The sequence below is a fragment of the Lolium rigidum genome, chromosome 7 (genome assembly GCF_022539505.1).
Source record: "Lolium rigidum isolate FL_2022 chromosome 7, APGP_CSIRO_Lrig_0.1, whole genome shotgun sequence".
Classification (NCBI taxonomy): Eukaryota; Viridiplantae; Streptophyta; class Magnoliopsida; order Poales; family Poaceae; genus Lolium; species Lolium rigidum.
In genome coordinates, this window is record NC_061514.1 from 337222813 (window position 1) to 337244479 (window position 21667).

Sequence of the window (21667 nt, forward strand, 5' to 3'; positions counted from 1 at the left end):
CTTCCATACTACGTACTAGTTCAGGCTATGTCTAGTAATAAATTTTGATGAAATTGTATTTTGCGCGTGTGTGGCAAGTTACCTTGCTCAAACTATTATGTGTTTCCTTTTGACATTTAGTCGTGAATAAATGTGATGAAATAATATTGAAAAAAAAGAATTTTAAGCTTGTGTTTGATTCAGCCATGTAGTGAAAAATGGATAGGTTTAGTCATGTTGCTACTAGTATTTTCATCTAGAAAGCATGTTTCATGGTACATCTAAATTAATGTATTTGTTGATCTAGAGTCCATGTACTGCTCAGTATTGGCAAAGATGGTTATTTTTTAATATTTTTATGGTTTTTTACTCCAAATATTAAGTTCAAGATTTTCTTTTTTGAAATTATGTGTTATACCAGTTGTGTTGCATGCAGAAAGATGGTAATAATGAGTAGTAGGTAGCTGCCTGGTATTGCTTAGGGAATGAATCCAAACTTGGATCTGAGCCCCATGTGGATTTGGTGAATCCTCATGCTCCACCCAATTCCTTTGTGGATTAATTATCCTAATCCATGCCTTAATTTTTTCGTTCATTTATGCCGAGAACCCACAGCAAACCGCGCCATGGAAAGAACCCAGAGGGAGCATCGCCTTCGTGTAGTTCTCGGGGGAAAATTCCACGGATCGTGTGGGGAGAAATTTTTTCCAAGCCCGTACAAAAGAAAAGTGAGGGGCTGGGATGGGCTATGACACCGCCGGGAAACAACCGAAGAGGTGAAATTGTTAGGATGGAAAATTTACCCCGTTGGGCTGAAAATTAATAATTTAATTAATCATATATAAGTACATATCGTTTAAAAATATTTTGTGGAAAGTTCATTGAAATATGCATCCCATGATATTTAAATGACATGCAACTCATATTTAGTTAACAAAATTATTAGTTACAATTTGTCTTAAAAAGCAAAGTAACCTTGTATTTAAGAACGGAGGAAGTACCGAGTTTAAGTGTCAGCATTCCTGTGGATCTCCTCCTTATCAAGATGAATAAAATCCGTTTTTCCCTCTCAAACTTTTTGCTTGGCTCGCATTTCCCTTCTAAAATTTACTTGGCTCATTAAACCCCTAAACTACAAATAATGGTACATTTAACTCCTGACCTAGCTTCAAAGGTTGGGTCAAAATCTCAGGTTAAGAGGGTTAAATGGACCATTAGTGGTAGTTTAGGGGATTAGTATGGCAAGCAAAGTTTAGGGAGAAAATATGAAGAGTCCTATACATTTTTGGTATCACAACTTGCACCGGAAGTGCAATTTAGTATCATAACTTGTAAAAGGAGCGTCTGGGTACCACAGATTGTATTGAGCGAGCAAATAGGTCCATAGTCAGTTCGGACCTAACATGTGGTGTTGTGTTTTTGCGAAAACAACAATGTATAATTTTCGGTGTCACATGCCCCTCGATGATGCCTTACAAGCATGTCCCACTTAAAACCCCCGGATTGTGATTCGAACTCACAACAAATCAACGTCGTATACCCATAAAGCTTTGTGATATATCATAGGACATCACGTTTTAGAAACTCAACACCGAACCATTGGACACGCACGCACGCCACGGACGGACGGCACTGTCGCACTGTCGGTGTTGCTAACCCTGCCCCTATGCCCACACCATATAGGAAATCGCCGTGAGCCAGATGTGCATGGTTTGAGCACACTATGCCCGATCTCGCTGCGACAACCGCCGCACAAGCCATCGCGCACACTGTGCAGGACTTCGCCGTGTAGCAAATCATCGATGCCACAACTGGACCTTACCGTGTAGAACTTGGAGAGCAAGGACGTGGTTCTGTTGAGCAGGTTGTCATGGAGCTAGAGTCACGTGAGCAGCGATGTCGTGTACTACTGCTGGGTGGACGCCTGGAGCACATGGAACACGAGCGGCATGGCTATGTATGAGTTCTGCCTCCCCAGAGCAATGCAACCGCCATTGCCTTCACACTTGAAGTAGTGTTCCTGCGCTAGTATTGCCTGCGCAAGGATGACCTTCGGCGCTCTCTCCCGTGCTACGGTAACTACTTGTGTGGTTGTGGACGGTGGTGGAAAACAAAAGGCGGCGGTCTACATGTGTAGACAGTGATTGATCGGCCGGCGTGGGCATCATCCTCGCCTACGTGGGAGCCATAAGTAACCACACCGATGAGCTCATCCTCCGTCAATATCTTAAACTTGGTATAATCTCTCTCGTGATTTGGTAAAGGAGCGAGGAGCCCCAACTGAGCACAGTGTCAAGGTCGTGAGACAGGAGCCCTAGCGCCATCTGCGTGGGTACGTGTTGATTGTGTATAATTGTGTTATAAGCCATAGTACACCACAAAGTTCTATGGGTAATAGTGGTCAATGTGGGTATACCACAAAGCTAGGTCGATAGGTCGATAGTTCAAATCCCAATCATCTTGGCAGTTGTAATTTCAGTAGTTTCTTCTACTACTGACAGGTGGGACTTATCTATAAGGCATAGCCAAGGTGATATATTTGTTTTTGCAAAATGTACTTTGCCACATGTCGGCTCGTTGGTTGTGGACCTATTTGCTCCGAGCTGTGGTACCAATGATGCTTGTTTTGCAAGTTGTGGTATTAAACTACACATCTCTTATAAGTTGTGGTACCAAAATTGTATTATATGTCTTAAATATGAACCAAGCGAACTTTGTTCTTATCAAGATCATCCATATATCCACATACATACCCAAAAGTCGGAATGTCAACATCTTATAAGATGGACACGTTACGACCTTGCTCTCAATCCTGCAGCACGGTACTGCTCACGATGGACATGTTGTTGGCAACGAAAATGTCCACACATATCTCGAACCATTCCGTTACCCGTCGTCCTCGCATGCAAGCTGTGTGAATGGCGGCTGCGTCGTCTCCACGGGAGCATCCATGGTGATGGCAGCCTCACCAATGAATGATGCATGCTATCTTGGCAGAATGACAAGCAAGTTTGTGTGAGCTAAGGACTGAAGGAGCACCACCAAAACGGCTCGTGATCTATCTCCCGCCTGGCATCGTCTTCGATCGGCAGTCGGCACATCACGCCTTCGCGATTGCTCCGCGCCGCACATGCTGCTGGTGCCTGGCTATCTTCGGCCGCCATGTCGCTGTGTAGTGAAACAGACATTGTTGATCGGTGCAGTGACGCAGACGCACACATCGGCAGAAAAAATCGGGAAGAGATAACGAGATACCAGCTACTGTACTAGCTAGTACACGCAGAAGCGCAGCTACCCAGAGCAAGCAAGAAAATGGCCGGCGACGTCGCGCGTGAGGCCCTCCGGGCGCGCGTGCGGGCGATGCCCTGGACGGTGCGGCTGCAGCTCCGCGCGCTCGACGCCGGCGTCGACGCCACGCAGCGCCGGGACGGCACCATCAACCGCTTCCTCTTCTCGCTGCTCGTGGACCGCCAGGCGCCCGCCAACCCCGCGCTCCCGGACGCGCTCGGCGTCCGCTCCGTCGACGTCACCGTCGACGCTTCCACCGGCGTGCGAGCCCGCATCTACTTCTCCTCCGCGCCCACGGCCGCCGGGACAGAGCCCTCGCCGACGCCGCGGCCTGTGATCGTTTACTTCCACGGTGGCGGCTTCACGTACTTCTCCGCGGCCACGCGCCCCTACGACGCGCTCTGCCGCACCATCTGCCGCGAGACCGGCGCCGTCGTCGTGTCCGTCAGCTACCGCCTCGCGCCCGAGCACCGCTTCCCCGCCGCCTACGACGACGGCGAGGCCGCCCTCCGATACCTCGCCACTACCGGCCTCCCCGCCGAGGTACCCGTCCGCGCCGACCTCACCCGCTTCTTCCTCGCCGGCGACAGCGCGGGCGCCAACATCGCGCACCACGTCGCGCAGCGCTGGACGGCGGCTGCCACGCCGCCACCCATCCGCCTCGCCGGGCTGCTGCTCCTGGCCGCCTACTTCGGGGGCGTGGACAGGACTGAGTCAGAGCTAGCTCTCGAGGGCGTGGCGCCGATCGTCAACCTCCGCCGGTCGGACTTCTGGTGGAAGGCGTTCCTGCCGGACGGCGCCGACCGGAACCATCCGGCCGCGCACGTGACGGGCGAGGCCGGCCCGGAACTTGAGCTGCCGGAGGCGTTCCCTCCGGCGATGGTTGTGGTCGGTGGGCTCGACCCTCTGCAGGACTACGGGCGGCAGTACGCCGCCATGCTGCGCCGGAAGGGGAAGGAGGTGCGGGTGGTGGAGTTCCCGGACGCCGTGCATGCCTTCTACTTCTTCCCGGTGCTGCCGGACACCGGCAAGCTCGTCGCCGAGATCAAGGCGTTCGTGGAGAGCACCGGGCCGGAGCCGATCGCGTAGAGAACTCGAGATGATGATTACGACCACTCGTCGTAAAATCAGATGCATTATGTTCTCCTGCCTCTCTCTGTGTTAATGTACCACGGAGTAGCATTGTTTGCTCGATACAATTATACTCCATTATCCGAAGTCTGTGCGAGTAGCCGCGTCTGCTAAATTATTCCAGTGTGTTGTAGAAGTTTCAAAATTGACATCTTGACGTATTCTGTGTGCAAGATGAACAAGGACACAGTATCGAAGGGTGGCCCCGTGAAAACATGGCAGCACCCAAAGTTATACTCCATCGGTTCACTAACATAAGATGTACTTTCTCCCTTTAAAAAAATTTATCGTAACTTTATTCAGATATAGATGTAACGGGCATATTTTGGTGGTAAGTACATTTGCATAATAGCTAAGGTTGTGAACCGAGAGAGCACTAAAGCGTCAATGAACAAAGGTTGTATGTTTGTTTCATATATTGTACTCCGTACTAGTTTTCAGAGTAAATATAATTAAAGGAATAGCCCAAATCTCACATAGGAGTGTCAAGCTATTGAAAATGAAAATTTCTTAGTATCATCATCCACTACACAAAGCGTTTTAGATGGGCCTTTCATACAGTTCATACAAGTTCACAACACAAGAGTGCATCATCCGGCCATCGAGAATTCATCAGCCCACTTAACAGTATTGCCCTACCAAATACAAACTCACTTTGAAATTAAAAAAAAAACTATATGCATCAATCGATGCAGTTGCCTTGGTACTTCAGTCCAAAAAATCCAAACTCGCAAAAAGGATAGGGGATCCGAGGTCTCAAGCTAGCTCTTCACTGCCTAAGTGTGAAAGTTAAACATGTTCCCCAAACATGAAAAAACCCTGCCGTGCCCGCGTCACCTAACCCTAGACGGCTTTGTTGAAAACCTGGTGTATTTTGTTCGAGGGCACATTGAAAGAAATGGTGAAGTTGGTCAAAACAGGTTACTAGCATGTTACTATTATGTTGAGAACTCAATGTACACTGACGTCGAGTTTTAGATGGAACGTCAACTATTTTTACACTGTGTGCAAACTCTTAATATTTGGTCTCCCTATTTTTGTCAAAGTAGTGATGCCTTTGGCAAGCTGGCATTTCAACTTCTACATTTTTTAGATCGGAATTGTACTACCTAGTTGTACTTTATATACAGTAACTAAACTTGCATAGCATTTGTGACATGTGTTTGATTGGATAACAACTAAAGATCCAATGCTTACAGCATCTCCACCAGCGTCCCCGATAGCGATTTAGGCGCCGGGAGCGAAAATGGGCTCGCACCGGCGCCCCCCAAATGGCGCCGGCCAATTTTCGAGCCCAATAGAATCGCCAACAACCCTATGCCGGCTCCTTCGCCAAGGGCGCGAATCGGACGTGCCGGCGCCTCGCGAGGCTGAAAATTTTGGACGTGGGAGCCGCCTGTCAGCCACACATCCCAAAAGTTGACGCCAGCGGGGAGTGGCGGGGCCGACGCGTCAGCGGCTCATTCAATTTTAACCTAACCGTCGCCTACCTCGCGACAGGAGTTATTGGGGCGCAGCGGCAGTGTAGTTTCCGCAGACGCGCAACAAACTGTCCCATCGCGCGCGCCTTGCTCTTCGTGCCGGCGTTAATGAGCGCCACCGCTCCCCCGTCTCCTTCCGGCCTATAAAAAGGGCCGCCACTCATCGTCCCTCTCACACACAAACCCCGCCACCCTCCCCAACCCTAGCCGCCACCATATGAAAAGACGATGCCATGTCTGGTCGAGGCCGAGGTCGCGGCCGTGGCCCGTGTTGTTCGAGTTTGTCGTCGTCCTCAAGGGCGACCCACGCGGCATCCAGAGGCTGCCGGACACCTTCGCCGACTTCGTCGCCGGCGACGAGTGCCCGGGCTCGCTGCATCTACGGGAGGCTGCATGCGGCTTCTGCCGGTGGATCGTGGACGTGATCTACGACGCGTGCGGCAAGATATGCCTCCACATCGGCTGGGAGAATTTCGTGCGCTACCACCGCCTCCAAGCCGGCTTCGTGCTCATGTTCTCCTACTTTGGCGAGAGGGACATGACCGTCAAGGTGTTCGACGAGACGCGTTGCCGCCGCCACTACCACGGCGACAGGGCCAAGGAGGACGACGACTGAGTGTTGTTTCTTCGCAGCGAATATCGGCACGCATATTTTTGGATGTTCTTCCTCGAAAGAACCAACAGGGCCACCCTCACCAGCTAGATTTTCCAGTTTGGGTGACTGGGTGTGTCCTCGAGTGTTCTTTCTTGGCAGCGAACACACGGAAACTGCGATGACCAGCCTAGTTAGGTTTAGTTTTTTTTGCAATGTTTTATATTTATGTCAACCATGGTTCAAACTATGTATTAGTTTGTGAAAAACTATGTTCCAAACTATATCTTCATGTAAACCACGTTCCCAATTATGTATTAGTTTGTGGAATGGAATGTTTCTTCTCTTTATTCTATTTTCTATGCATTTATTTATGATTTTAAATCAAAACATCTATCGGGGCCGCCGGTTTGGGGGCGCCGGTGTGGAAACAGCTCCCCCAAATAGAGGATGCAGTGACGGCGTGACTATTTGGGGGGCGCCGGTGGAGATGCTTGATACGTCTCCGACGTATCGATAATTTCTTATGTTCTATGCCATATTATTGATGATACCTACATGTTTTATGCACACTTTATGTCATATTCGTGCATTTTCTGGAACTAACCTATTAACAAGATGCCGAAGTGCCGATTCTTTGTTTTACTGCTGTTTTTGGTTTCAGAAATCCTAGTAACGAAATATTCTCGGAATTGGACGAAATCAAAGCCCGGGGGCCTATTTTTCCACGAAGCTTCCGGAAGTCCGAAGACGAGACGAAGAGGGGCCACGGGGTGGCCAAACCCTAGGGCGGCGCGGCCCCACCCCTGGCCGCGCCGGCCTATGGTGTGGGCCCCCGTGCCGCCTCTTGACTTGCCCTTCCGCCTACTTAAAGCCTCCGTGACGAAACCCCCGGTGCCGAGAGCCACGATACGGAAAACCTTGCGAGACGCCGTCGCCGCCGATCCCATCTCGGGGGATCCGGGAGATCGCCTCCGGCACCCTGCCGGAGAGGGGATTCATCTCCCGGAGGACTCTACACCGCCATGGTCGCCTCCGGAGTGATGAGTGAGTAGTCTACCCCTGGACTATGGGTCCATAGCAGTAGCTAGATGGTTGTCTTCTCCTCATTGTGCTTCATTGTTGGATCTTGTGAGCTGCCTAACATGATCAAGATCATCTATATGTAATTCTATATGTTGTGTTTGTCGGGATCCGATGGATAGAGAATACTATGTCATGTTAATTATGAAGTTATTATACATGTGTTGTTTATGATCTTGCATGCTCTCCGTTTCTAGTAGAGGCTCGGCCAAGTTTTTACTTTTAACTCCAAGAGGGAGTACTTATGCTCGATAGTGGGTTCATGCCCGCATTGACACCTGGGACGGTGACGGAAAGTTCTAAGGTTGTGTTGTGCTTGTTGCCACTAGGGATAAAACATTGGCGCTATGTCCGAGGATGTAGTTGTTGATTACATTACGCACCATACTTAATGCAATTGTCCGTTGTTAGCAACTTAATACTCGGAGGGGTTCGGATGATAACCTCGAAGGTGGACTTTTTAGGCATAGATGCGGTTGGATGGCGGTCTATGTACTTTGTCGTAATGCCCAATTAAATCTCACTATACTTATCATGTCATGTATGTGCATTGTTATGCTCTCTCTATTTGTCAATTGCCCGACTGTAATTTGTTCACCCAACATGCTTTTATCTTATGGGAGAGACACCTCTAGTGAACTGTGGACCCCGGTCCATTCTTTAATACTGAAATACAAATCTGCTGCAATACTTTTTTTACTGTTTTCTCTGCAAACAATCATCTTCCACACAATACGGTTAATCCTTTGTTACAGCAAGCCGGTGAGATTGACAACCTCACCTGTTTCGTTGGGGCAAAGTACTTTGGTTGTGTTGTGCAGGTTCCACGTTGGCGCCGGAATCTCCGGTGTTGCGCCGCACTACATCCCGCCGCCATCAACCTTCAACGTGCTTCTTGACTCCTACTCGGTCCGATTAAACCTTGGTTTCTTACCGAGGGAAACTTGCCGCTGTGCGCATCACACCTTCCTCTTGGGGTTCCCAACGGACGCGTGTCGAACGAAAGACAATACGTCAACCACGCGCATCAAGCAAATTTCTGGCGCCGTTGCCGGGGAGATCAAGACACGCTGCAAGGGGAGTCTCCACTTCTCAATCTCTTTACTTTGTTTTTGTCTTGCTTTATTTTATTTACTACTTTGTTTGCTGCACTTATATCAAAACACAAAAAAATTAGTTGCTAGCTTTACTTTATTTGTTGTCTTGTTTGCTATATCAAAAACACAAAAAATTTAGTTTACTTGCATTTACTTTATCTAGTTTGCTTTATTTACTACCGCTAAAATGAGTAATCCCGAAGTTGAAGTTCGTTCATTTAAACAACAAGGGGGAGAATGTTTAAAAGATGCTTGGTATAGAATTAGTGATGCCCATAATAGGTGCACTAAGAAACACTCCACCACTATCCTACTCAGGAATTTTTATGTTGGTATCTCTAGCTGGAATAGATATGTTCTTGATTGTCTCGCGGGAGGTAACTTCCTAGGTGCTCCCGCTTTAGAAGCTAGTTGCATTATTGAGAGTTTATTTGGAACACCACCTGTTAATGAAACTAAAAGTGAAACCTCCCTTGAGGATGTTATGAAAAAATTGGAAACCATAGAGAAAAATTGTAGCGTTGAAACTAAATTGGAAATATTACTTGATAATACTGATAAACTTGATAAAATCCTAGGAGGAATTAATGAAAGAATTGCTACTCTAGAAACTTGTGCTATCCATGATAATCAAACCCATAGGATTGGTAAACTTGAAAAAGCTATGGGAAAATTGGGTTCAACTTTTTCTTCTCTTAAATTTAATGAGAAAGCTTATGTGGGTAAGGAGCAAAAATTCATGTATGTCTCTAAGGTGCCTAAACCAAAGAATTACTATAGGCCTAAAATTGATAAAACTCCCAACACCGCTGGTAATGATGTTGATGCTTCATCTCTCGATGTTACTTGAGTTACACTTTCGCGCCTAGGCTGAAGGCGTTAAAGAAAAGCGCTTATGGGAGACAACCCATGTTTTTACTACAGTATTTTTGTTTTTATTTTGTGTCTTGGAAGTTGTTTACTACTGTAGCAACTTCTCCTTATCTTAGTTTTATGTTTTGTTGTGCCAAGTAAAATCTTTGATAGAAAAGTAAGTACTAGATTTGGATTACTGCGCAGAAACAGATTTCTTTGCTGTCACGAATCTGGGTCTAATTCTCTGTAGGTAACTCAGAAAATTATGCCAATTTACGTGAGTGATCCTCAGATATGTACGCAACTTTCATTCAATTTGAGCATTTTCGTTTGAGCAAGTCTGGTGGCCTAATAAAATCCATCTTTACGGACTGTTCTGTTTTGACAGATTCTGTCTTTTATTTCGCAAGTCTGGCGTGCAGCCCCCTCTATCGGCGCTGCCCCCGCACGGTGGCGAAGACGACGACGCCGCCGGGCCGCCTCTAGCGTGCGGGAGCACCTCCGAGGCGGCGGTCATCGAGGTGGCGGCGGTCGTCGTCGCCTAGGAAGACCCGGCGAGCAAAAACCCTCCGCCAGCGACATTAGCGCCCCGGTGACAGTATAGTCACTCCGGGGACTAAATCTAGTTTAATTAGGTCCCTAGTTCGTAATGTAGGTGAAATATGCATGTATTTTTCCCTAGTATTGTAAAAATTATGAATGAATTCAGCTTGATCCGATGAAATCGAGTGCGATCGCAAATTTCGATTTCCCACAACGTTTGATTTCAGCGAGTTCGGTTCACGTTTTCGGTTTCTGTTCTGCGCATCCGCAACCAAATTGTTTTTCGGGAGACTGAACTCGCTTTTTTCGATTCCGAGAAATAGGGGCTCTGTAAGAGATGCACTTAGAGAGTTTAATAAGATACGTAAAGTTTAGGGAACCCGCAAAAAAAGTAAAGTTTAGAGAGAAAATATGAGCCAAGCGAACTTTGTTCTTCTCAAGATCACCCATGTATCCACATACGCTTAAAGTGGTTCAGTAGAAATATCAACATCGTGTAAGATGCACACTTGTTACGACCTTGCTCTCAATACTGCAGCACGGTATTGCTCATGATGGTGCAACCAAAATGTCCACTCATGTCTCGAACCATTCCGTTACCCGTCGTCCTCGCTTGTAAGCTGTGCGAATGGCGGCTGCGTCTGAGTGTGTCATCTCCACGGGACCATCCATGGCACCGGCGGAGCCAGTAGGGGGTTGAGGAGAGGGTCGACTGACCAGCTCAGTTCGGGCGAAAAAATAACAGGTCCCAATCGAATCGTGCCCGAGTGACCGAGTCGTTTAATTGATCACATTTTTTGCAAAATAGTTCTTGATAGTCATTCTTTTAGTTGTACTTGATGAAATATGTAAATTAAATCGGTTTGAATCCTTTTGGTTAAATACACTTTTTTCTATCTAAATATTTTTAAAGTTTATTTCTCTGGCCCGGCTCAGTTCAGGCTCGGTTCAATTCCGAGGTCCGCCCCTGATTCATAGCGATGGCAGTCTCACCAATGATGCATGCTATCTTGGCAGAATGAGCAAGTGTGTGTGAGCGAAAGAAAGCACCAAAATGGCTCGTGATCCATCTCCCGCCTGGCCTGTCTTCGATCGGCACATCACGCCTTCGCGATTGCTCCGCCGCACATGCTGCTGGTGCCTGGCTATCGGCGGCCGCCGGGTCGCTGTGTACTGAAACAGACATTGTTGATCGCTGCTGTGATGCAGACATTGCCAGAAAAAATCGGGAAGAGATAACGAAATACTAGCTACTACTACGTACTAGCCTACTAGTACATGAAGAGTCCGGCATGCAGAGGCGGAGCTACCCTGCCCAGAGCAAGCAAGGAAAATGGCCGGCCACGTCGCGCGTGAGGCCCTCCGGGCGCGCGTGCGGGCGATGCCCTGGACGGTGCGGCTGCAGCTCCGCGCGCTCGAGGCCGGCGTCGACGCCACGCAGCGCCGGGACGGCACCATCAACCGCTTCCTCTTCTCGCTGCTCGTCGACCGCCAGGCGCCCGCCAACCCCGCGCGCCCGGACGCGCTCGGCGTCCGCTCCGTCGACGCTTCCACCGGCGTGCGAGCCCGCGTCTACTTCTCCTCCGCGCCCACGCCCGCCGAGACAGAGCCCTCGCCGCGGCCTGTGATCGTTTACTTCCACGGTGGCGGCTTCACGTACTTCTCCGCGGCCACGCGCCCCTACGACGCGCTCTGCCGCACCATCTGCCGCGAGACAGGCGCCGTCGTCGTGTCCGTGAGCTACCGCCTCGCGCCCGAGCACCGCTTCCCCGCCGCATACGACGACGGCGAGGCCGCCCTCCGGTACCTCGCCACTACCGGCCTCCCCGCCGAGGTACCCGTCCGCGCAGACCTCGCCCGCTGCTTCCTCGCCGGCGACAGCGCCGGCGCCAACATCGCGCACCACGTCGCGCAGCGGTGGACGGCGGCTGCCACGCCGCCACCCTTCCGCCTCGCCGGGCTCCTGCTCCTTGCCGCCTACTTCGGCGGCGTGGACAGGACTGAGTCGGAGCTAGCTCTCGAGGGCGTGGCGCCGATCGTCAACCTCCGCCGGTCCGACTTCTGGTGGAAGGCGTTCCTGCCGGAGGGCGCCGACCGGAACCATCCGGCCGCGCACGTGACGGGTGAGGCCGGCCCGGAGGCGTTCCCTCCGGCGATGGTTGTGGTCGGTGGGCTCGACCCTCTGCAGGACTACGGGCGGCAGTATGCCGCCATGCTGCGCCGGAAGGGGAGGGAGGTGCGGGTGGTGGAGTTCCCGGAGGCTGTGCACGCCTTCTACTTCTTTCCGGTGCTGCCCGACACCGGCAAGCTCGTCGCCGAGATCAAGGCGTTCGTGGAGACCACCGCGCCGGAGCCGATCGCCTAGAGAACTGGAGATGAGGATTACGACCCCTCGTCGTAAATCAGATGGTTTCTGTTCTTCTTGCATGTCCATGTTAATGTATCTTGTTGTTGTTGGCTCGATCGAATTCTACTCCATTATCTGAAGTTGCTGCGACTAGCCGCGTTTGCTAAATTATTCCACTGTGTTGTACAAGTTCCAAAATTGATACCCTGATGTCTTATTATGTATGCAAGATGAACACGGACACAATATCGAAGAGTGGCCCCGTGCATACATGGCGACACCCCAAAGTTATACTCCATCGGTTCACTAACATAAGATGTACTTTCTCCCTTTCAAAAAACTAGCAAGGTGGCCCTCGCAAATACGAGGGCAACATTTATACTGTTTAATTATTGGTCTTGTTGTTCTTTAATTATATAAATCTTGTATATTCAAATTGTGTCAATAATCTTGTATATTCATATCGTGTCACAATGTGTAAATATAGTATATGGTTGTGTAACAATAGAGAATGGCATATAACATGTTTAATCATATTTTCTTTTTTTATACATATGGTCATTGTGTTATTTTGCGAGGGCATCATCATTAGTTGTTATATTTTAAAGAGGAGTATTATCCTTAGAATGTTAAAATTTACCTTGAAATACATTTATGGACTCATGGACATTCACATTATGTGATAGAAAATAATAAGAAGTCTATAGACACCACCCATACCAAATAAAATCACATGTATATAAAATATAATTAATCATCTCTCGTTTTGGGTAAATAATTATTGGATTTTTTCTGAAAACACTATAATTATAATATTAATGTGTGCAATTTGTTCGGTATACACAATTGAAATAATTCAGAGGTAGCTAGTAATTTTTATGTGATTTTAAATCGGCAGGCTAAGTTAACAATCAATTTGCTAAATAGTTAGGGTTTACTTGAGCACCAACCATACGATATTTAGACATTCCTAATCAAATATAATTATTTTTATTCATAAAGTAAACAGAATAAATTTCTCCAAGTCAATATACATGTTGACTAAACAATAAGTATTTAAATTTTATTTAATTTGATCTTTCTACATCGTGTTCCTTCATTTGTTTGGAAAATACATGACATCGCACATTCCCGTGAATATATATGAAATACATTACATGTTAGACAAAGTAAATCTGCGGTACGCAACTTTGATCGGTAATTGGTACACGGACATGTTACTCAAAATAATCTATTTTAAAATTTTAGTGTTCTTAATTTCTTTTTACATGTTAAAGCAATATATTACGTATCTTAACTATATTTATTGATATTTCACTATTTAAAATGCTATTTTTTAATGGACACGATGTTATTTTATCTACATTTTAACTCTCTCTGCACTAATCCTACTTTTCAGTCCAGTCATTCTATGCTCATGTTCTTGTATTGATTGGTTCCTTTTTAAACATGGACCGATCAGGTATAGAGATTTCAGTTTAGATAACCGATATGTTTTGGATTTCTGAAGCTAGTTTCTCCTACCTACTCCCTTCGTTCGTAACGGTTGCGCGTGTTCTCGGTTTGGTCAAAGTTAAACTTTGTAAACTTTAACCAAATATTTACAAAAAATATTAATATCTAAAATAAAATTATATTACTCCCTCCAATCCGAAAAAAGTGTCCGATGGCTAGTGCAATTAACGTTTTACAAATAAGCCCTTGCGAAATCTGGAAAAAGCTATTCCTGCCGTACACCTATCTAGTCTCCGCATTTTCCGGATCAAGTTGATAGCTCGCCTCCGCGTTTGGCCGGCCGGATCGAGCTGCAGGAGACCCGTATGGCGAGTTCTGGGGTGAGCGCGCCGCTGAAGATCATCTCGTCTAGCATCTCCGTGAGACTCATGCCGATGGCGGACCGCCGGTAGATCTAGAAGATGGTGGCCATCCCATTCTTGCCTCGTGCTGTCGACCGGCACCGCCTCTGTAGTTGCGGGAGAAGGATCTGCGCGTCCGGTGTTAGAGCCACCGGATCAGGCCTCGCCGATACCGTATCCGGCGATTCGTCGCCGGCATGGACCAAGTGGTCGATTTTGTTTTGTGGTGGGAGGCTCGCGCCGGCTGATTGGAGATTTAGGGGAGCAACGCAAGGGAAGGTGCGTGGCGACGGAGGGAAGATGGCGCGGCGAGGGGAGCGCGGCGGCTACATGAGGTCGACGGCGACGCGAGACGAAGAACGGGTGAGGCCTGGCTAGGGTTTCGTGCAGGTCGGGTGCAGGGGCGGCCGTCGCTCTTCACATGACAGAGGAGTGCGGGTTGACGAAGGAAAAAGGTCAAGGGTTCTTTCGCAAAGTTCATTGTCCGACTCTTTTTTCGGATCGGAGGAAGTACAATTCTTACATAATAGATTTCCACGTTATATGTATCTAAATTATGGATAATATCATATATTTTTTATCAAACTTTTTAAATCTTGACTTTAACTAAGCCCAGAATGCGAACTAAATAAAAACGGAGAGAGTACACATAGACCATTTTTTATTTTTTTTATAATCACTGATCGGCTTTAACTATTTTTACAATCACCGATCAGCTTTGAAATTTCTTTTATATTCACCAATCAGCTTTGAAACTTCTTTTAAAATAGCCAACTAACTTTGGAGACCGTATATAGCTAGATTTTAGAAGGTCTCCTTTTAACAATGGTTTGGATACGGTTTGAACATAGACTCCTTGAATTAAACGTGGCATGCCTTGTTTTTTTTTCGAGCGTGACCTGCATTGTTAGAAGGTTATGTAATTAAATTGCATAGATGTTACGTAACTCTTTTTTTCATAAATTAGATGGCTGACATGTTGCATCTGGTGGTTACGTAATTAAATTATATGTGTAAATGTAACTTTTGTTCTCCTATTAAATCAGACTCCTTGAATTAAACGTGATCTGCCCCTAGTTTTTCTTTGAGCGTGACCTGCCTGGTTAGAAGGTAATTAAATTGCATAGATGGTAGGTAATTCTTTTTCATGAATTAGATGGATGACCTGCCACGTCTGGTGGTTACATAATTAAATTATATGTGTAACGTAACTCTGGTTCTCCTATTAAATCCTAACCGCAAATTATATATCTAAGTGTCTAAATAATTTAGATGATGTGGATTAACGTGGTGTCTCGAAAATATAACCCTGTATTGTGCTTTTAGTATATAATAGATAGATTTATCGTAACTTTATTCAGATATAGATGTAACTGGCATATTTTAGTGGTAAGTACATTTGCATAATAGCTAAGGTTGTGAACCGAGAGAGCACTAAAGCGTCAATGAACAAAGGTTGTATGTTTGTTTCATATATTGTACTCCGTACTAGTTTTCAGAGTAAATATAATTAACGGAATAGCCCAAATCTCACATAGCAGTGTCAAGCTATTGAACATGAAAATTTCTTAGTATCATCATCCACTACACAAAGCGTTTTAGATGTGTTGACGTCAGAAACCCCCTGGCGGGCAGAGACGGTCAACACGGTAGAGCCGAGAACAACTAGGGCTGCGGCTGGCCCCAGTCCCTCAGAGCGACGGCCCGCAAAGCCTCCTGGTCGCACGCGCCGATGTTTATCACAAGGGCGTGCCACCTGACCTATACCTGGTCAGGAAGGTGTGGAAGATGCCTCGCTTAGTTTCCTGCAGGGCACACACGTAAACATCAAATACGAGCCTCGATCGGCTCTCAGGTTATCCTGTGAATCGGCTCAAAGAGCCGATCCACCCATGATTCAGACGGGGTGTCCGAATATATGGTGGTCCTGCTTGATCAAGGTAAAGCTAATGAGATCTACGACGATCTAGGGTTTTCACCGCATAATCGGATCGTCCTACTCCAGGTTGGGCCTCGCGGCCACGCACGGTGATCGTAAGCCGATCCTAAACAAGGCCTAAAAACCAACACGAGGTTGATCCTCGGAACATCCTCGCTAGGGCCAACGAACGACACCCTACGTGCCGCTGGATCCTCCCCTTTGTAAGGCCTAACTATTGCGTATATTAAACTAATCCTTGTAGAACAAGGAGCAATCGTAACGGATCAGATCTACTAAACTATGATCAAGCGGGGTGCGCCCCTACACCTAAGATAGGTGTAAGGGCGGCTAGACATGCAAGGGTTGCACTACGAAAGCATGTAATATGAAGAACAATGCTAACTCTAACATGTCTAAGATAACTACGTTGCTCGCCATCAAAAGGCTTCAAGTACGAGCAACGCATGAACAACGTAGGCAGGCTTGTGCTGCCTAGATCGCAAGATGCGATCTAGGCAGCATGATGCTTACCGGTAGAAACCCTCGAGACGAAGGAGTTGGCGATGCGCCGAGATTTGTTTGTGGTTGAACGTTGGTTGTTGTTTATTCCATAAACCCTAGGTACATATTTATAGTCCAGGGGACTTTCTAATGTGGGCGTGCACCAAACCGTGCACGAGTAAGATTCTAACCTCTAAACTAAGATGCGATCTAATATGTTACAGATACATGGGCAAACAAGCCCAACTTGGTATAAAAGGCCGATTCACGTATTCCCTCTATATATATTCTTCAAATCCATCTTGATCGCGGCCCACCTCTGACTCGGTCAAATTCGCAGTGATAACACATGCCCCCCTGGTTTTGGTAATGATAATTTCAAAACCACTCGTTTTTCCACCGAGGGGTCATGTCATGGCAGAGCAGGAACCGTCGCAGCATGCTTCATCATGACGACTTGCCTTCCCAACTTCTCTCGCACGATTTGACAGTTTTGGTACCATGTCCTCGAAAACTGCTCGAAAATTAAATCCCCATCTCCTTTTATTTAACCGCATCGAACAGTTCTCCTCTTCACCCCTTCCGCATTAGCACTCCAAAAAAAAAACCCTCCTCTGCAACCATGCCTTCTTCCTCTTCCTCTTCTTCTTCATCGGATCTTTCCCACGTGTCCTCTCCCATCCGGGAGTCGACGCCCTCGTGGGGTACGCAGGCGGCGTACGACATCCTCGCCCCAACGGCGTGGGACAAAGAGGACCACGACTCCTCCGTCCGGTCCGAGGAGGACAAATCCCCGACCGACGGGGAGAGCGACCTCCGCTTCCTTGGCCGACGGGGAACCGAGAGGAGGAGAGCGATGACGATCGCCTCTCCTAGGCGAGACTTCACCACCTCCGAAGAGGTGAAGGAGGAGGAAGAGGAGGAGGATGACGGCGACGACCTCCCCGACGAGCCGCCGGCCAAGCGCCATTGCCCCTGGCCGGGGAATCTGAGTGACTTCGACAGCGACGGCGACGACGACGACGAGGAGGATGAAGACAACGAAGGTCCTGCCAGCAGCCGCTGGAGCAGCGACGACGAGCCGGCTGGGAGCAGCTCCGACGGCGGCGATGAAGGCGATGACGAAGGCTGTAACAGCCCGTAGATAGGACCCCTAGCTAGGATCAGTAGCAGTAGACGGGGCAATGTATCCCCTTAGCACTCCCTTTTGAGAGCAATCAGCTCTTCGGTGTAAGGAATCTGGTACATCAATGAAGAAATTCCCCAATTCGATTTTGCCGATTTCCTCTAGGATAATTTAGCTCGATTGTCCTTCGTACTCGATTCCGCCGATCGTCAATCTGGTCAATGCCCAATAAGCCGATGGCAGCGCATCGGTTTCTCACGATAAATTTCGAGATGGATCCACCCGGACCCAAACTCCTTGTCGAACAAGGTCAAGCCACAATCGCGCAAATCCTAGGACTTGCAAATGCAGATCTCTCAAGATGGCATGTTAAACCTAGCGGCAAAACTCCTGAAATAATGTCCGGTTTCCTTATTAATTTCAGACATTCTCTTGCCGCATTATCCTCTCCAAATCCCGCTCGCTTAGCTTCGGCAGCCTCCTTCTGCAACAATCCACTGTCTTTCGAACGAGTTGTTATGAAGAGTGAGCCGATTTCGACAAAATCGGCTAAACCTTCGAGGGTGAGCTGCCCCCCGAGCCTCAGCCAAGGCGAGGATAAAGAATGGACCATCACCAGCTTCCAAGCCGTGGTGCCGCATCTACCGATTCCAACAAACCGGTTCCCCGGATCATTGATATTTCGGGGCGGGCTCAATCACATCCAAGAGAGCTATCCTGCGGGGCCACCGGCCGATCACCTTTCTTCCGTTGACGGTCGATACGGTGGATGATTACCCACAGCTCCATGGTCACGGCTGATTTGCATGCCAACATTCCTCCGACAAGATCGCTGAACTGGCGACCTGGCAACTTTGCGCACTTGTACTAAGGTCGATGACCGTGCATCGGCTCTGCATCATGACACACCTCAAAAAGGATCGTTAATCCTGATCATGAATCATGACCGTACATCCCTGTCGGACGAGTGATCTAGCAGCTTGCTGTAATTTGTTTTATATATGCATGGTTCGTAATCGGACAAGTACGCATAGCAACAGTGTGCCTGTCGTTGCCTAATCGACGGTACCTCGGAGGAGGGATCCTCACGAGGGGGAGAAGAAGTAGGGGTCATAGGGCGGAGTGCACACGGGACGGTGGTACGCGAGTTACCCAGCTTCGGAACACCTGCACGATGACAGGGCCTACCGGCTGCTTGTCTGGAATTATCTGGGCGCTTTCGCGTTGTTACAATGAGTTGTGGTCGTGCCTCTAGGGCTCCCAGGATCCGGCTTATAAAGACGCACGGATCTAGGGTTTACACGGAGAGTCCTAGCCGGAATACAAGTTGCCTAACTACGGTACAATGTCTTGCCGTGTACGTCAAGGATCCGCCTTCCTCCAAGTATGTGCTGGATCCGGATACTTCATGGGCCGTCACGGATCCGGCCTCCTTCGTAGGTCGGTAGAGATCCGGCTTCCTGTTCCTGGGCTGGACATCTTGTAAGATGCACACTTGTTACGACCTTGCTCTCAATACTGCAGCACGGTACTGCTCGCGACGGTGCATGTTGCTGGCAACCAAAATGTCCACACATGTCTCGAACCATTCCGTTACCCGTCGTCCTCGCTTGTAGTTGTGCGAATGACGGCTGCGTCTGAGTGTGTTATCTCCACGGGACCATCCATGGCTCCGGCGGAGCCAGTAGGGGGTTGAGGAGAGGGTCGACTGACCAGCTCAGTTCGGGCGAAAAAATAACAGGTCCCAATCGAATCGTGCCCGAGTGACCGAGTCGTTTAATTGATCACATTTTTTTGCAAAATAGTTCTTGATAGTCATTCTTTTAGTTGTACTTGATGAAATATGTAAATTAAATCGGTTTGAATCCTTTTGGTTAAATACACTTTTTTCTATCTAAATATTTTTAAAGTTTATTTCTCTGGCCCGGCTCAGTTCAGGCTCGGTTCAATTCCGAGGTCCGCCCCTGATTCATAGTGATGGCAGCCTCACCAATGATGCATGCTATCTTGGCAGAATGAGCAGGTGTGTGTGAGCGAAAGAAAGCACCAAAATGGCTCGTGATCCGGAACCCGCGCGCCTGGCATCGTCATCGATCGGCAGATCACGTTCACGCCTTCGCGATTGCTCCGCGCCGCACATGCTGCTGGTGCCTGGCTATCGGCGGCCGCCGGGTCGCTGTGTATGTGTACTGAATCAGACATTGTTGATCGCTGCTGTGACGCAGACATTGCCAGAAAAAATCGGGAAGAGATAACGAAATACCAGCTACTAGTAGTACATGAAGAGTCCGGCATGCAGAGGCGCAGCTACCCAGGCAGAGCAAGCAAGGAAAATGGCCGGCGACGTCGCGCGTGAGGCCCTCCGGGCGCGCGTGCGGGCGATGCCGTGGGCGGTGCGGCTGCAGCTCCGCGCGCTCGAGGCCGGCGTCGACGCCACGCAGCGCCGGGACGGCACCATCAACCGCTTCCTCTTCTCGCTGCTCGTGGATAGGGATGCAAGCGGACGCCTGCCAAACCATGGATTCTTGTCCGCCTCGTAACTTCGTTCTATAATCACCTAATCACTTTAGCCAATTTCCACCACACACCTAATCACGAGTCGTGGACCGCCAGGCGCCCGCCAACCCCGCGCGCCCGGACGCGCTCGGCGTCCGCTCCGTCGACGCTTCCACCGGCGTGCGAGCCCGCGTCTACTTCTCCTCCGCGCCCACGGCCACCGAGACAGAGCCCTCGCCGCGGCCTGTGATCGTTTACTTCAACGGCGGCGGCTTCACGTACTTCTCCGCGGCCACGCGCCCCTACGACGCGCTCTGCCGCACCATCTGCCGCGAGACCGGCGCCGTCGTCGTGTCCGTCAGCTACCGCCTCGCGCCCGAGCACCGCTTCCCCGCAGCCTACGACGACGGTGAGGCCGCCCTCCGGTACCTCGCCACTACCGGCCTCCCCGCCGAGATACCCGTCCGCGCAGACCTCGCCCGCTACTTCCTCGCCGGCGACAGCGCGGGCGCCAACATCGCGCAGCACGTCGCGCAGCGCTGGACGGCGGCTGCCACGGCCGGATGCCGCCTCACCAAGCAGCGCGCGGTAGAACGGAACACAGTTCGATCCAAAAACCGCTCGATCTGGTCGATCGAGGAGGGGCAGTCCGGCAAAGAATAACAGCAAACTCATCCAAATCCAAATGCACACATCTACTGCCCACGCAACACACACAAATCAAGAACATGGGCGTATATAATTTACCTGATGCTGGATCCATCCATCGCCGGGAGAAGACCTCGCTCGGCTGGTCCCATCCACGAACAGAAACGGAGACGCCTCTTCGATCGCTGGCCGATCACCACCCGCCGTCTCGCCAATCGTCCATGAACACGACTCCTCACCTCTCCTCGACAAGTAAAAGTCACACACCCTCTCCGCACGCGGTCTTTGGCGATGCCCTTCTACTTATAGAGGAGCTAGGCTGGTTTGAAAATATTTGCCGCGAAACTAAAAGCGGGAAAAAGGTATGATGAGATTTCGCTTGGTTACTACTCTCCATCCGTTTCGTTCCTTCATGGCAAGGATGGATAGATGGACGGCAGGGATGAGTATAGCACACGGATTGCTGACATGGCGCTTCTCACCAAACAAGGAAAACCAAGAGGCGTATCCCTAATTAATAGGTATAGTCAATCAATCCAGTTGACTAATCACCGCATGCATGGACGGCTCGTTTTCCCGGCCTGATGGGACCAAGATTCACCATTTTGCATGCCCGGATCGGAGGGACTGCTTTTAGAATTCACGACTTTTTCTCCTCACCGTAATACTCTATTCTATTCTTTTCCTAAAGTTCAAATACTAGTTTCCCTCTTCAAGGCTGCA

The 21667-nt window shown here is 49.0% G+C and overlaps 3 protein-coding genes across 3 annotated transcripts; all 3 read left to right on the forward strand.

The window, feature by feature from the left end:
- Positions 1–3275: 3275 nt before the first annotated feature.
- Positions 3276–4481, forward strand: LOC124676729 (probable carboxylesterase 18). Its single transcript, XM_047212762.1, has one exon. It carries the CDS (start codon positions 3292–3294, stop codon positions 4354–4356), a length of 1065 nt encoding a protein of 354 aa, XP_047068718.1. The 5' UTR covers positions 3276–3291; the 3' UTR covers positions 4357–4481.
- A 6901-nt stretch (positions 4482–11382) lies between these two features.
- On the forward strand, positions 11383–12414 carry LOC124678582 (probable carboxylesterase 18). The gene has a single exon (XM_047214453.1). The coding sequence runs from the start codon at positions 11383–11385 to the stop codon at positions 12412–12414; it is 1032 nt and encodes a 343-aa protein (XP_047070409.1).
- Positions 12415–20133: 7719 nt separating this feature from the next.
- Positions 20134–20959, forward strand: LOC124673498 (probable carboxylesterase 18). Its single transcript, XM_047209571.1, has 2 exons — positions 20134–20295; positions 20414–20959. Exons 1-2 carry the CDS (start codon positions 20134–20136, stop codon positions 20957–20959), a joined length of 708 nt encoding a protein of 235 aa, XP_047065527.1.
- Positions 20960–21667: the final 708 nt, after the last annotated feature.

What these genes read in the sequence shown, in the direction of transcription:
- LOC124676729 (XM_047212762.1), top strand. Translation starts at nt 3,292, where the DNA reads ATGGCCGGCGACGTCGCGCGTGAGGCCCTCCGGGCGCGCGTGCGGGCG.
- LOC124678582 (XM_047214453.1), top strand. Translation starts at nt 11,383, where the DNA reads ATGGCCGGCCACGTCGCGCGTGAGGCCCTCCGGGCGCGCGTGCGGGCG.
- LOC124673498 (XM_047209571.1), top strand. Translation starts at nt 20,134, where the DNA reads ATGGCCGGCGACGTCGCGCGTGAGGCCCTCCGGGCGCGCGTGCGGGCG. An exon ending in CGCTGCTCGTGGATAGGGAT is followed by an intron (nt 20,296 to 20,413) that starts GCAAGCGGACGC and finishes GTGGACCGCCAG; the next exon opens with GCGCCCGCCAACCCCGCGCG.